The sequence below is a fragment of the Globicephala melas genome, chromosome 17 (genome assembly GCF_963455315.2).
Source record: "Globicephala melas chromosome 17, mGloMel1.2, whole genome shotgun sequence".
NCBI classification, from domain to species: Eukaryota; Metazoa; Chordata; class Mammalia; order Artiodactyla; family Delphinidae; genus Globicephala; species Globicephala melas.
The window spans coordinates 69,270,850-69,286,388 of NC_083330.1; the positions used below are offsets into that span (position 1 = coordinate 69,270,850).

The 15,539-nt window shown below is 52.1% G+C and overlaps 1 protein-coding gene across 12 annotated transcripts in view; it reads right to left on the bottom strand.

The window, feature by feature from the left end:
- Window positions 1-12,372: 12,372 nt before the first annotated feature.
- Window positions 12,373-15,539, bottom strand: part of CYRIB (CYFIP related Rac1 interactor B) — a 153,583-nt gene continuing 150,416 nt past the window's right edge. For all 12 annotated transcript variants that reach the window (XM_060287091.2, XM_060287089.2, XM_060287088.1 and 9 more), the window contains one exon: window positions 12,373-13,113. In XM_060287091.2, coding sequence (XP_060143074.1) covers window positions 13,050-13,113 — 64 coding nt within the window. In that variant the 3' untranslated portion in view covers window positions 12,373-13,049. The remainder of the gene's footprint in view (window positions 13,114-15,539) is intronic.

Consider the following 15,539-nt stretch of genomic DNA (forward strand, 5'->3'; position numbering starts at 1 on the left):
TCAAGGTCAGGGTCAGGGTCAGAGGGAGGCGTGGGAGACCCCGCTCCCCAGGGGCCACGACCGCGGGCGGGGGCGGGGCTGGAAACCCCGTGGCCTGGGCAGGGGTCCTAGAGAGTTCCTGCGTGGGGCGCAGCCTGCGGTCCAAGACTGGCACGGCCGCCGCGCCACGGCTCGCGGGGACAGCCGGCCCGGAGCCTCAGGTAGGGACTGGGTGGGGCGGCGGGTGGGAGGCCGGACCCGGGTCCTGGGCGCGCGGCGGGGTTCAGCGCGAGGGCGCCCCACAGCGGCCCCGCGGGGTTGGTCAGCCCCGGCCCCCCCCCACCCCCCGCCGATTCCCCGAGCTTCCCTCCCTTCTCGGGACCCCTCTCCTTTGGAGAGCGTCTCTCTGTCTCTCCATGAGGCGTGCCCCAGGCTGTCCCCCCAGGGTCCTCTCCACGGCCCCACCCTGAATTCCTCACCTTCTCCTGGAGGGCCCGACGGCGACTCCTCCCCGCGCTCGTGCGACGTGCCTCCGGCGCCCCCTGCAGGCCTGATGCAGGAACGTCTGCGGGCCGCTCCTTTGCCTCCTGCTGCTTCCTGCACCCCGGCCACGTGGGCACCTTCCTCCGTAAAAACATTAAAATTACCATTTAAGACTGTACTGGCCCACTCCCAACCATACGTTAAATTTCTCTTTGGCCTTAAGTGTATTGGTATACAGATGACTATTCTAATATTAAGTATTATGACATTCTCTTAGAGCTAAAAGTTTTTCTTTCTTCTGATTTTAAATAAATTAAAACATTTTTGTGGGCCTTGGGCACCATGCCTAATGGAGAAGTCAGCCCCTCACTTCCCTCCACCCAACTTCCCCCCGGCAGGGGAAAAGTCTGTCCCCTCGGGCTGGAGCCCATGGTCACACCCTCTGGATATAAGCTCTTCAAGTCTTCCCTTTCCACTCGGCTGTGCTCTCGGCTGCCCAAGCTCTCGTCCTAAAACACACGCACTGGTGTGCAGTGCCATATTATCTCAAAATTTCTAAATGCCACGTGAGCCAAGTAACGTATGCCTTTTGCCCGACTGAGCGGGCAGAAAGCCCGGTGGTAGCCTCTGGACATCTTAAACCCTGTAGAAGACAGCTGTCTCAGAGCTCAGTTTCTCCCCTTTGCGACCACGCCCACCTGACCCTGAACTCTAGGCCGGAAGACAGGCCAGCTGCCCGCTGTACCCTCCCGCTGCCTGCAGCAGCACAGAGTCCAGGCTGCCCGCTTCGAAAGGCCCCTGAGCAGGGGAGCCCTGGAGAGCAGCCCCACCAGCTCTGCCTCTTCTCCTGCCCACACCCCACACCCCTGGCAGGAAACTGAGGACTCCGAGGCCCTCGTTCCTCAGGGAGCTGCAGAGCCGGAAGGAGAGGGAGAGCCCGTATGTGGTGACAAGGCCGTGGAGGCTGCGCAGGACGCCACGCTTCAGAGCCTCGGCCGAGGAGACGGAGCGGGGCAGCTGTCACTCCTCCGGCCCAGCCCTTTCCAGGTGCAGGGGGTGTCCCGGGGGTGCTGAAAGCCAGCAAGGGGCCCACCCCTCCACCCTGACTCCTGCCAAAGAGCTGCACCCTGGAGGTCGCCCCATCTAAACCAGGAGTGGAGTTCCTGGACACTTGAGTCGTGGTTCTCAACGCTGCATTTTAGAATCCCCTGGAGAGGCGTCGTGTTGTTTTTTGACTATTATTTTTTAAATACCAGACACACACACACACACACACACGCACATGCACACGCAATCTGTTTTAACTGGTCCGGACTAGGACCCAGTTGCTGGTCTTCTTTTAACTCTCCCAGGTGAGTCTTACCTGCTGCGGCCGGGGAGTAGTATCACAGTGCAGGGGGGTTTGCATCCGCTTTGGAACTGGGCGTGTCTGGCTGCGAATCCCAGCTCCACCCCTGGCTGGCTGGGTGGCCTTGGACAAGTCACTTGACCCTCTGAGTTTGACTTCTCTGGTCCATGAAGCTGGGCTGCAGAATCGGGGTGAGGATTAAGCAGCGATGTGAGAAAAGTGCCGGACGTGCTGAGGGCAAGGACAGTCAGTGTTCCTTCCACCTGTCTTCAAGACCTGGGCCTGCTCTTCAGCGGCTCTGTTCCTTGGTCATTCAGCGTCCATGGACTGCCAGTCCCCACTGGGACGGGGGGAGGCTGGGCCCCATGCCAGCACGCTAGGGCTCCGGGGCTCTCGTCTCCACACATCGAGTTGCTCTCTCAGCATCAGCTCCGGGCCCCAGCTCTCGCCATCCCCGGGCGTGCAGGTGAGTGCCAGTCGATAGCCCTTTTCCTGTGGGAACAGGGCGATAACAGGGCCACCACTGGCCCACGTCAGGAGCCCCGGCTTCCCAGCACCCCCCAACAGCCGCCCCTCTGTGCCTCGGTTTCCACCTGCCCAACGAGGGAGGACGACTTCGAGATTGCTTGGCGGCTGTCCAGGGGCAGGGCCCCAGGATTCCAGCTCAGCCTTTCCCAAAGCGAACACTCCAAACTCTGGACAATGTTTACTGAGGCAAAATAAAGCTCACTTCTTTATGGTGGGACCGTGTAGAGCTTTTACCGTGCCCGTGTACTGCTTTGACCCCAGAGTGCCTTGGGTTTTTTGGAAATACCTCATGTGCAACGTATTTGGCAGAATGCTGTTTGTGCTGTGCCTGAGTGTCCCCTGCCTTTGCATCTCCCTCTCCCCGCCAACCTCAGAAGGCCCTGGTCACCAAGAGGGACCCTCGCAGTCCCTCCCCCCGTGTCACCCCATCCCCTGCTCCTGTCTGCCCCCGAGACCCCTTCCTGCAGGCCCTAGCATCCTGTGTGGACAAGACGTCCTGTTCTCCCTGCCTCTCTCCCAGCTCCAGGGTCAGAGCGCCATGGCCAAAGAGAAGACGGTGGCCATCCCACGGAGCACAGTCTTGGCCTACTGGGCGCTGCAGCTGGTGATGGAGGACGATCGCTGGGGTACGTGGAGCCTGGAGCAGCAGTAACAGCTGCACGCGACTCTCCCTCTGGGAGGACTGGGAGGGGGGCAGGGGCTGCGCCCAAGTGCGGGCCGTGAAGAGGGGGAGGGAGGCCGTTTCCCCGTTGGCCTGAGCAAGCAGCGAGCCAGGCAGATGCTGAAAGGATATGCCTTTCACAGGGGCTGCCGAGACCAGCTCTCAGGGAGGGCTGACAACCCAGCCTGTGCCCTGCTTGTCCCGGGGGGCCGGGGATGGGGGGGATGTGACTGGAGGAAGGGGCGTGTTATCTGTTTAGCAGAGAATCACGTGGACCAGGGTTGGTCCTGCTCATCCGTGGCCCGGGGACTCTTTTCTTCTCCCTGCCTTGTGCTCCCACGCAGCTGTGCTGTACCTGCCTGAAGGAGAGCTCTGGAGAGACAGAGAGGAGGTGAGTGACCCCTACCAGAGCCCGAGAACCCAGCCAGAAATCACTCCTTCCCCGAAGAATGCCCTGACCCCATCGCTGGGGTCCCTTCCCTCCGCATGCGGTCACCCCGTGTCACTCGGGCAGGGAGGGCCGTGTGCTCTCTCCCCCGTGGGAAGGAGATGAGCTGGAAAGACCAGGACCAGGCTGTGGGGAGAAGGATGCTGAGTGTAGGAGGCGCAGGCTAGCTCCAGGCTCCAGCTCCAGTCTTGGTCTCCACACCCGCCCAGCGGGGAGGCTGGGACTTTTCTTACCAGGTGGGGGGGATCAGTGATGGTGTCTGGACAGCGTTCAGTACCTGGAAGGTTGGCTCTCAAGAGGCAGTTTGTACGGTTAACAAGACAGGAGTGGGAAGGCAGGGGCGCCTGACCACCCTGCCAGGCCCACCCACCTGTGCCGTGGTGCTTAGAGCCTGAGAAGCCCTGTCTTAGCCATCCCAGTGGGGCAGCTGGCCGGAGGTGGGGCTCAGCCTGGGGCGTCTCAGGAGCAGACACACAGCAGGCCCTTGGGCAGAGAAGTGGCCTTTCTTGGAGCTGAAGCGTCAGCCCTGGGCAGGGTGGGTGAGAAGGGGAGAGGCGAGGATAAGCCCTGTGGGTGGCACCTGCTACGTAGTAGGTGCTCAGAAAATGCTCAGAAGGAAGCGGGGAGGGGAGGGAAGGAGGGAGGAAGGGAGAGGTGAGCCCATAAAGATGTGCTCTGCCTGACACACGAGCTTCCCCGGGCCAGGTCTGTGACCCCAGGACCTCCTGGTCAGGTTCAGGACACCAGGGCCTGGCTGGCGCAGGGCAGGGAGCCCGGGGAAAGGCTCCAGCAGGTGCCAATGCTTCTCCCCACAGGCACGGCCTCTGGCCAGGCCCCAGGTACGGAGCCTGACTTCCGGGGCCTGCAGAGGCAGGCTAGGGCCCAGTTGCAGAACCTGGCCACGCTGCCCCCAGAGCTGCGGGACCCACTGCTGGGCGCCCTCCAACAGCTGCTCCAGGACCCTTGGGCACCGCAGGAGCTCGAGGACACAGTAAGGGGCTCAACAGCCAGACCCGGGCTGGGGGCTGGCATCTAGGACAGAGAGGGGTGGGCTAGGGGGATGAGAGGCAGGAACGGGACATGCTATGGGTCTTGGTAGCACACAACCTCAGAAGGCCCTGGGGTGACTGGGTGCTGCCCCGTACCAGCTGTCGTATCAGAATCTCCCTGAGCGTTTGTTCCCTGAAGCCCAAGGAGGGACCTTGGTTCCGCATTGTTGGCAATGAACCCAGGCTCGTCCCAGCTTCACCGGCATCACGAAGGGCTGGGGACCCAGAGCATGGGGACGGGAGCTTGGGTGGTAGAGTACGTGGACATAGGGGACCCACAGCTGCCTCTCCCTGCTCTTCCTCGCCGCTCTCCTGCAGCTGGAACAGGCCCTGGACGCTGGGGTGCTGGGACAGCTGGGTGGCCCTGCAGGCCTCATCCTAGGCATCCTCCAGGACCCCTCGGGCAGCCTGTCACCCTCGAAAGGCAGGGCTATCCTCTGCATCTTGGAGCACTAGTAGGTAAGAGGACTCCCGTGGGCTGGGGTCGGGAAGGAGAGAGAGCCTGGAGAAAGATGCTGTTCGTGGCTGGAGCCTCACGCTGGGGATCAGGCTGGCCGGGTCCTCGTCCTGGTTCAGCCATGGGCAGCCCTGGGCAGGCCTCACCGTGTCCTGCTTAATAAACACCTTGCAAAGCCGCCGGGCCGGAAGACGAGCTAATACACACGAACACCTTTTGTAAGTGAAGCCCACCATCCACCCTTGATGGATTGTGTTTTAGGAAGACTGAGGGGGACGGGAGTAGTCTTACTGAAGACCACGCAGCACTTCCAGGGCCGGCACAGTTCCCACCTTCTGGAATCTTCTGGGGAAAGATGGCCCCAGAGATACCTGGTGGGGCTTCTCCCCAGCTCAGGGCTCCTGTATCCCAGCCCTTCCTGCCGGGGCTGCCAGGCCCACGAAGAGGGTCACAGGTGAGAGCCACAGACCCTTGGTGGCCCCCACCCCCTCACCCCGTCTCTCCACAGTGCTGAGTGACACCCAACACTGCCTGCTGGCCCAGTGCTTGGAGAGAGGGGTCCTGCCTCAGCGGTTGGAGCTGGTGAGAACCTGGGGAGGGGATGTGGGGAGGACATCTGGGGAAACAGACCTGCAGAGCATGCGCTGGGCTCTGACCTCTGTGTACCCAGACCTGAGCAGCCTCTGCTGGGCGGGCTACACCCAGGTTTATTCGCAATGATGAAATACGCGGGTTTATTCACGGATGACGTTGGGCTCCTCCCCTGTGCCCGGCCCTCTGCTAGGGCCTGAGAACACGGGTGGAAGAGGCAGCCCTGTCCCTCACAGGCTGCTCAAGGGGATCCTCCAACAGGTGATTACAGACAGAGCCTGATTTAGCTTGTGTAGGTGGCGGTGGGAGCTCAGGGTGTTTCCCAGAGCGGGGGCCCCTCCATGCAGTTCGTGGATTGACAGATGAAGGATGGGGGGGTGGCTGTCCAGGCAGAACAGCGTATGCAAAGGCTGGGAGGCACTGGGAGTGTTGGAAACCACTGACTGCAGCCAGCGCAGGGAAGAGCATTTGGGGGGCGCATTACTTAGAACCACAGTTCTGCTGGGAACAAGGCCCCAGGGCCGAGGCTTCGTTGTTGGAAGGGCAGGGGAACAGAGGCCCCAGGCTCCCACCCTCAGCGGAGGGGGTGTTCCACTGCTCCCGGCCCTGGGAGACCTATCTGTTCACTCTGGGTGATTCCTTGCAGGTGGCGAGCATCTTAGAGCCAAACTTCAACCAGCTGGAGGAAACAACCTTCTCCCTCCCACCGGAAGTGCTCTCGTCCCTGCAGAGTGAGGATGTGGCCCTCACCCGGAGCCTGGTGGAGGGCTGTGAGCTGGAGCCGCAGGGCCCCGGCCGCCAACTCACCTGGGGCCCTGGCATGGTGCCACAGCTGTCCGCACTCTACGTGTCCCTCGCAGGGCTGCAGCTGCTGGCCACCCCCGGCCCTGCAGCCCTCCAGGCTGATGCCTGAGAAGGGTGCCACATCCTCCCCCAGGGTTCCAGCCACGCTGCCTCCAGGAAGCTGTTGGCCAGGAGCCTCTGCATGGGGCCGGGATGCAGCTGCCCCTCCGGCAGCCACAGGTGACTGTGGGGCTCCCCGGGACTGGCTCACACACCCTCTTCTCCCCTTCACAGGCTGGCCCCCAGACTTTAGTTGCCTGTCCACATCTGGGGCGGGGGGCACCAGTTAGGCTAGGGTCCTACCCTGGAGCAGGATTCTTCCTGGGGAGTCAGCAGAGGCTGGTTCCAGAACAGCCTGGCCTCCATTCACGGCTCCACCACCGACAGCTGCGTAGCTCTGGGCGTGTCCGGTCTTCTCTGTGCTTCCTCTTCCTGTAAAATTACCCCCGTAAAGTGGGGTGATAAGAATTCCTAGCTCACGGGATTGTAGCGAAGATTTTAAAAGTTGTACACAAAGTGCTCAGAACAGTGCCTGGCTGTCAGCTGTTATTGCGCGATGTTGTTATTATTAATAATCGTATCACTGTTCTGGACGAAGCTGCCAGACCTTTCTCCAGGTTAACAAAGGACCTGGACAATCTCCCCTTAATTTCAGCTCCCTGCAGCTCTCCTTCAGCCTCAGTTTTCCCATTTGTAAAATGAGAGTGACGGATCAAACTGCACAGTTGTCACCCGGCTGCACCGTTCAGGGATTCCACTACAGACTGGGGTGCAGGCCAAGGGCTGTGCATCTTTGTGTGAGCAGTGGGGGGTACGGGCACGCACACGCGTGTGTAAGGGCGTGCACAGGGAGCAGGGGAAGAGCCTGAGCACACACCACAGGCCAGAAGCAGCTCTCCCGACTCTCAGCTCCGTGCTCTTCCTAGCAGAGCACACCCCGACAGAAACAGACCTCAGTAAGACAGCGCTCAGAGGCAGACAGATCACGTGGTTTTGCCCACTCTCAGCAGGATCACTTTATATGTGCTCTTCTCCTGATAAAACTTGTCTAACAATCAAAACAATGGTCACTGTAAAAGAAATAATAAAGTTTCAGAAAGGTATGAAAAACATTTTAATTTCCTTAATCCCATTCTCCGGAAATAACCAGTATTGACATTCTGGTGTTTATCCTTTCAGTATTTTCCATGCGTTCATATAAATTATCTTGCAGAAAAATCTGGTAACGTATGTATGATGTCATAAACTTGCTTTTTAAAAATGTAATATATTGTGTGTATGCCATCAAACATTCTCTGTAGCATGAGAAGTGAGGTTTTGGGCAAGGGAATCTTTGCAGACCTTACACCAACCCCTGGAAAGCTCTATTCTGGAAATAATGCACCAACGTCACACTTTCACCAAATTTAAGCATCTTCAGCTCCGTCTGGAGAGTGTGGACACGGGCTCCTCCTTGTGGGGAGAGAAAGAACATAGATGCTTTCCACTCTTCACTGCCAGTTGTCCAGCCCGTCACATTAATCAAGTCTTTCTTTCTGCATGTTGCTCTTACGGGCTCAGAGAGGCCCATGTTTTAATAAGTTAATGAGCCACAAGTAATTTAAAAGGGATTAATGTTCAACTCACATGTCTTAAAGGGCATTAAATGAGTCCATATACATGGTCTGCATGAAAATCCCCTCTCCCTTCGCAGCCCCTCACCTCCTGTGCTGCCCCAGCCCCTCTGACCGCCCCTCCGCCCGCCGACTTCTCCTCAACCCCTCCCATCCCCCTCTTGCTCCTCACACACCCTCCCCTCTCTGAACTTCATTACACAAACTGGCCCATCTTCTCTCCCAGCAAGAATCTCTCCTTTTGTAGGGGTGGGAATGGACAGCCAGTGGAAGTGAAAGCCTTCTCTCTTGTGGTCTGGTGAACATAATAATAAATGTTGTTCCATAACACATACATGTTTAAGTTCAACTTTCTTGAAAACTAGCTTCTGCCTGAAATTAGAGGTAGTCACAATTTGAACCAACAATATAATTAAATCAAACTAGTTCTAGAAAGTGAGAGTTCTAGCAGCAGCAGCAGCATCAAAGATGGAGAAAAAGAACGTAACATAGAGCAAGGGCCCTGAAACCAGATTTAGACTGAGCAGTGGTCTAGCGGTAGCTGTGTGACCTTAGGCAAGTTTCTTAACCTCTCTGAATGTTTCCTCATCTATAAAACGGGGGTAACAGTGTCTCCCTATGTTTGTGCCCCTTCAATAGCATGCTTATGTACAGTGGTTTCCTCCCTTTACAGGACCCCTAGAGAGCGCACTCATTGGCGCTCACAGGATGATCCTTGTCTGAAATGCCTCAGCAGCTAAGTCAGGGGCTCTAGGAGCTGTTAGCTTGGGGCCAGCAGCAGAGCTGGGATAGGTGAGCTGCCCTGCGGCTGTGGGCGTCTGAGGAAGCCTCCTCTCTGTGCATAGGTACCTCCTCTGCCTCTGACCGCCCGGAGCAGTTCTCCCTTCTCAGGACCTCCCCCAAGCACCTGGGGCACAGCCTGGAAGCCACTGTTGTCTTAGCAGCTATTCCAGGTCAGAGGTGGGACCACAGAGACTGACTTTTACAGATGGGGAGAATGGGGCCCAGGGAAGTCGTAAAGCCAGTGAGTGAGGGGCAGAAAGGGAGTAGAACCCATACAGGGGAGACTGTCCTCTACACAGACTGTCCTGCGGTCCACCCTCCATGCCCCTGCCCCTCCTCCCAGCCTCTCGCTGCCGAATGCTCCCTGGAGGACCACTCCCCCACCAGGACCAACAGATGCCATTATAAGCAGGAGGTGGGGAAGGCAGGCCTCACTGGGAGGATGACACCTGATCAGAGACGCAGGGTATGACCCATCTGCCACTCCACAGGGGGACCGGCCACTGCCAAGGGCCTCACAGTGCAGCGCCCTCACTGCATTTGAGGAACAGCAAGATCACCGTGGCTGGGCTGACTTGACGCGGAGTGAAGGAGACGTGATATTTGTGTACATGCATGATGTATGTACAAGGTCTGTCCTCACATCACTGTTTACAGTGACAGTAGTTTGGAAATAAACTGAGTCCCTCAGATAGGGACTGGTTTTGCGAATTATGGTACAGGCATATAATGGAATACCACACAGCCTTCACAGAGGATGAGGATGCTGTCTAGGTAAACACATGGGACAATCTACGATCCTCATTAAGTGAATAAAGCAAAGTACGGAACAGTATATGGAACAAATTGCACCACGTAAAGATTGTGAAATGTGCTCTGTGAGGGACTGTAAGAATTTATGAACTGGCAGTTCCTGCAATCTCAAATGGAACCAGTATGGCATTTCAACTCAAAAGACCTGGGTTTGAGCACAAATGTTAATTATCCTTATGACAAGTCTAAAATACTTGGAGCAGTCTTAAAATAGTCCAGAGGGCTTCTTAATCCAAATCTCTAAAGAGAGAGAACAGCCAGCTGAAGAGTTCTACTCGTCTAGCTGGAGGGCTGCAGAAACAGGGCAGATAACAGACCATCATGGGTATCGCTGGTGGAAGACATGATGCAACGGATACTTTACACTGTGAAGGAAGAGACACGGGGACTGGGGCCCAGGGTGAGTAGAGAGATACCGACTGGGCTGTTCTAGAGGTAAGAGGGGGCAAAAGGAGGCTGCCTTAGGGTGACAGAAAATTTACCTGCACAGAACGGAGTCACACCTCCCTCCAGTACACAGGGCAGATCCTGCTAATTAATCCTGGTCCTCTTTCCTGATGAGCCCATGGCCGGCCCCATAATCCTTCATTCTGAGGATAGACATGAATAGGGATCAGACTCGGCAGGTGAGAAGATGCCTTTTTGTTCTCTCTGGCTATCTGAACGGCAAATATTAGACCAAATTAAACCCACCACTTTCTGGCAGCAGAGATGGCTCCTTGTATCACTCTGCAGCACGGTGCTTCCGACACACTAGGTTCTCAAAGAAACCTGCTCTTGTAACTAGATGAGAGATCGGTAAACTTTCTGTAAAGGGCCAGACAGCAAATATTTCAGCCTCTGAGGGCCATATGGCCTCTGTCACAAGAATTCCATTCTGCTGTTGTAGTGCAAAAGTAGCCAAAAATAACATGTAAACAAATGAGTGAGGCTGTGTTCCGATAAGATTTTATTTACGGGCAATCGAATCTGAATTTCATATATTTTACACATGCCACAAAATATTATTTTGACTTTTGCCAACCTTTTAAAAATGTAAAAACTATTCTTATTTCATAGGCTGCAGAGAAACAGGTGGCGGGAGGATTGGCTCACAGACGAGTTTGCTGAGCCCTGGTCAGAGGTTGAGAGATCTTTCCACTTTACTCTCCAACGTGCAGATCTCAAACTATGTTAACTGCGAAGGCCGCAGCTGTATTACTTTATCTATTTCAGCTGCAACCTTATGTTTAATTTACGTTCATTCGCTCCGTTCAAGCACGCAAACTTGGGACCTACTTAGATTCGGGCAGAGGGCAAGATCCTTGGGACACTGAAGGGACCTCAGACATGGCTCTTTTCTCAAGTTCTCACAGTATCAGGAAAGAGGTCCAGTGAAATATCAGCAGTGTTGGATGAGACAGTTTGTATTAGAGTCTTAGGGCTGCCATAACAAGTTACCCCCAACTGGGTGGCATAAAACAAGCTTATCCTGAGTCCCGGAAGCCGTTAAGTCTGAAACCAAGGTGTGAGCAGGGTTGGTTCCCTCCGGAGGCTCTCCGGGAGAACGGTCCAGGCCTCTCCTCCAGCTTCTGGTGCTGCCGGCGACTCTGGGTGCCTCGGCTAGCAGACACACTGCTCCAATCCCGCCTCCATCTTCACACGGCCTTCTGCTCTGTGTCCGTTTCCTCTTCTTTTCTCTTATATTGAGTTTAGGGCCCCATGTAATCCAGGACGGCCTTATCGCCAGATCCTTGACTTAATTTCAGCTGCAAATACCCTTTTCCCAATGAGGTGGCATCTCTAGGTTCCAGGTGCACGTATCTTCGGGAGACAGGGCACTATTTAACCCATTACAACCCTCTTATTAGAAGGTGCCTAGAAGGAGGTGGCTCATGTATATCCCAAAGGCTTCGTCAAAGTGACACAAGCTGGTCCTTGAAAAATGAGAGCTGCTCTTCATCAGACGGACACAGGGGAGGAAGTGAATGACAGGCTCAGGGACCAGGCGGACCCGAGTTACGGAGGTGTGACACTGCGTGGAACAATCTGAGCAGCACACAGTTGAGCCTGGCTGGGAGCACGGTGTGGGTGCGAGACAGTGAGACCACAGAGAGGTCAACAGGGATTCCATCACGAAGGGCTGTGGGCATGGTGACCTGATGCTACTAAGCCAGGTTTTGAGGGAATCCTCTGGGATTTTCTCCCATAGTTAACTGTTAAACTAGCATGGGTAGACTAGACAACCTTTAAGCAGCTTCTCCCAATCAGGACACTTAGACTTCATGATTACGGTTTTATGAGCTTGAAGTAATAAGCATGCGAGTTTCCTACCACTAGTGATACTGTGGCCTTCAGTTTCTCCTAGGAAGTCCCTCGTATACTCACTCTCCTCCCAGTAATAAGGACTGTTCTTCCTCCACACTGTTTCCAGTTGCTACCTTCTCGCTGCTGGAAAATGCCTATCAAGCAGGAGTGTAGTTTTCCTTGTTACTACGTCCATACAAGAGTAGTAAGTCAAGGAGAAAAGTCAAGTATGGCAAGATCACTAGTCTTACTTCCTTGTTACTACGTCCATACAAGAGTAAGTCAAGGAGAAAAGTCAAGTATGGCAAGATCACTAGTCTTACTGCACTTAGCAAGATTTTAAAAGCAATTAAAATGATAAAAAAGAAAAACACCCAGCCCTGCCCTAAAAGAAGGAAAAAATATGTAATGTGTATATACATTCCATTAAAATACACATGGGGAAATCTCTAGAAGCCTAAAAACAAAACACCAGTAAACCAAGCCACACTTAGAAAAATGAAAGCTGATTTTTATTTTATCAACAGCCATTCTTTAAACATGAACATGCATACGTAATATTCTACGCACACATCACAGTTTTTAACATTAGTTAATAAAGGTTAAACACACAACATACATCCTTACAAAAAAAGTCAAAATGCAAACTTAAAACTTTAAACAAAAGTCTTACTAATTTAAAAAAAGTTTGTGTTGGGTACCATTTGTACAACACAGTTAATTTAAACATTTTCATTTTGGCTGCACATGAAAAAAGCGGCAGTAGAAAATAAAGTCATTGAGGGTTTTTAAATAGCAGAATAGGCAGTTTTGCCATGCAGGAGAAGCAATATTAAATATTAGTTTTCAAAAAAAATCCACATTTAAAAATATTTAGTTCAAGTCACAGAATTTTTCTCAGTAGAGACCCCAATGCAATGCATAATTAGCTGCCTTAGATGGCCTGTTTGAAAGGACAACATCCCTTCAGAGTATAACTTTACTGATTTTGGCACAGAAAAGAAGTCTTAAGAACAAGAATATGATTAAAAAAGAGGGAGAGGAACAGAGGAAAGAAATAAAAAGCAAGAGTAAATGAGATAGTAATTGCAATCACTAAAAACTGTGCATTCTCAGTCACTGCAGAATACTGTCTTCTGTCTACAGCAGGTGCTTATTCCAGAGCTGTTATTGCAGCATGGATTTAATCTGCTTGGAGGTAGTCTCATCATTCAAATGTTTTGTTGTGTACCTAAAAGGGAAAAACATCAACTTCAGGGAGTGAGAAAACAAACATAACCTGCATCAGGTTCTATAATTATGGTAAGAGAGGCAACTGGCCAGGCAATCTTCTCTCACAAAATTATGCCTTTTCATTCCAGCTTTAACCCTATTCAGGTCCTGCTAGCTTATGCTCCTCTCACCTTTTAAACAGAATATCCAATGGCTGTTTAACTTATTTAGAACTACCTTGTTGAAACTACCTGGTTAAATTCTAAAGTAACTTCTCACTCAGAGGAAAATAATTGCTGTCCCATATCAGGGGTTGGCAAATTAGAGCCCGTGGATCAGATCCAACCCACCACCTATTTTTGTAGGGCCTGTGAGCTAAGCATATTTTTACATTTTTAAATGGTTGGGAGAAAAAGTCAAAAAATAGTATTTCATGTTAACGTAGAAATTACACGAATTTCAAATTTCAGTGTTTATAACATTTTACTCTAACAGAGCCATGCTGATTCACTTAAGTACTGTCTATGGTTACCTTCTTGCTACAACGGCAGAGCTGAATAGCTCTGACAGACAACACATGATCTAAAAAGCCTAAAATACTTGCTTATTCTTTGGTCCTTTACAAAAAAACGTTTGCCAACCCCTGTTCTATTCTGTATTTAAGACAGTTCAAAAAAAAAAAAAAAAACAGTTCAACTATTTCAGTTCTGTCATATCCCAAAATGTTTCAATTCTCTAAGTGCCTTATTTCCAGGCAGATGTGCTTTGTTTTAAATATGTAAATGCAAATTAAGAACCTAAAAAAGGAATCACTAGGAGTGACTATTATTTTACGAGAAGATTCACCATAGGATTCTTTTTAATGGCAGAAATTCAATAAGCAGGCCTGCTGTGTGTCAGGCACCGTTCCAGGAGCTTACCACCTAGCAGAGGGAGAAAGATGATAATACACTACCCCTACAGAAGGGGTATTAGGAGCAAAGGAGGAAAGTACTGGTGGGGCCTTAGAGACAAAGAAAGACCAGGTCACGCAGACACTACAGGCCATAGTGAAGAGTTTCGAGATTATTCTGAGGTTAATGAAAGCCAGCGGAGAATGCTGAGCAAGGGGGTGATGTGCGGTTCTTCTCCGGTTGCTGAGGGAGAAGCGCAGGGAGAAGGAACAGCAGGGGACCAGCCGGGGGCTGGGAAGGCCCAGTGACCCAGGCTTGCACCGCATTAGGAGCGATGCCTGAACGGGGGGCACATTTTGGACATAATTCACACAGAACTTTAATGCTGGATCAGTCAACCTGCTTCACAAGCATTTCACGTATCTTTAAGAAATGTATCTCTTTAAGGAGATACACACGGATGGTCTCTCTGTGTTAAAGAAATTTAAACTCAATTCTCGTCAGGTTCATTTCAAATCAATTTAAAAACTGAAGAAAGTACCTCAACTCAAGTAAATCCTTAGAGAGGTAAAGAGCCAAATACGTGCTTCAGTAAGTCTGTGATATACTCTACAATTTTACTCAGAGGCCACCTCCATACTGTTCTCGTATTACAGAACAAGACACCAGCCTGGCACATAACAGGTACTCAATTAATATTTGTGGAAGGAAGACAAGAAGCTAAGCAGCCAGCCTGAAATAAAACTCCATAAGGGAGAAGTTTTACACTAAGCGGTAGGTGATGTAGCAAAGACTTAACCTTTCTGTTTTATTTCCCAAGTGCAGATAACATATATATCGCTATACATCATCCTACTGATGTCAGGAAATAAGAATTTTCAACATCCATTCCTTCATTTCTGTTGTTTCCATCTCCTTTACACAGCTGCACAGTGGAAAGAGCCAAGTAACAGGCACGACAAAATGTCAAGTGCAGAGTAAAGCATGACTACTCAGCAGTGGACTGTGCCCGTGCAGGAGTGCTGAGCGCCTTCCTCTCTACCCAGATATGAGCTCTCGCTCCCCCCGAGGGATGTGATCACAAGCTTCAGCAGTTCTCAGAGCCTCCTGGACAGAGCCAATCCAGAGGCATGTCGCATCATCATCACACTCTTATCAAGAAAAGGCCAATGGCATCTAACATAAATGAAAATAATGTATGAACATGTATGGTATTGTTTTACTTTATGCATAAACACGAAGTCCTTTTCCAAGTGCATATGACTTTTCTACTGAAGAAAAGCAACTATTATTTACCTTTCTTTTTAAACTTAATGAAGAAGGCAATTATCTAGCACTGAACCTAACTCCCAGCTCTAGCTTTCATTTTCTCTTTTTTAATCAAAGGCACTTGGTTCCATTTCCCCACCTGTAAAATGCAGACATGGCTCATTGCTTTCTCTTAAGCACATAGTATAAGCTGGTGGGAACTGTATCATTACCACAGAAAAGCACCCAAAATAGGCAACGTGTATATATATGCAACTACACTCCTATTTGAAACTTGGCTCTG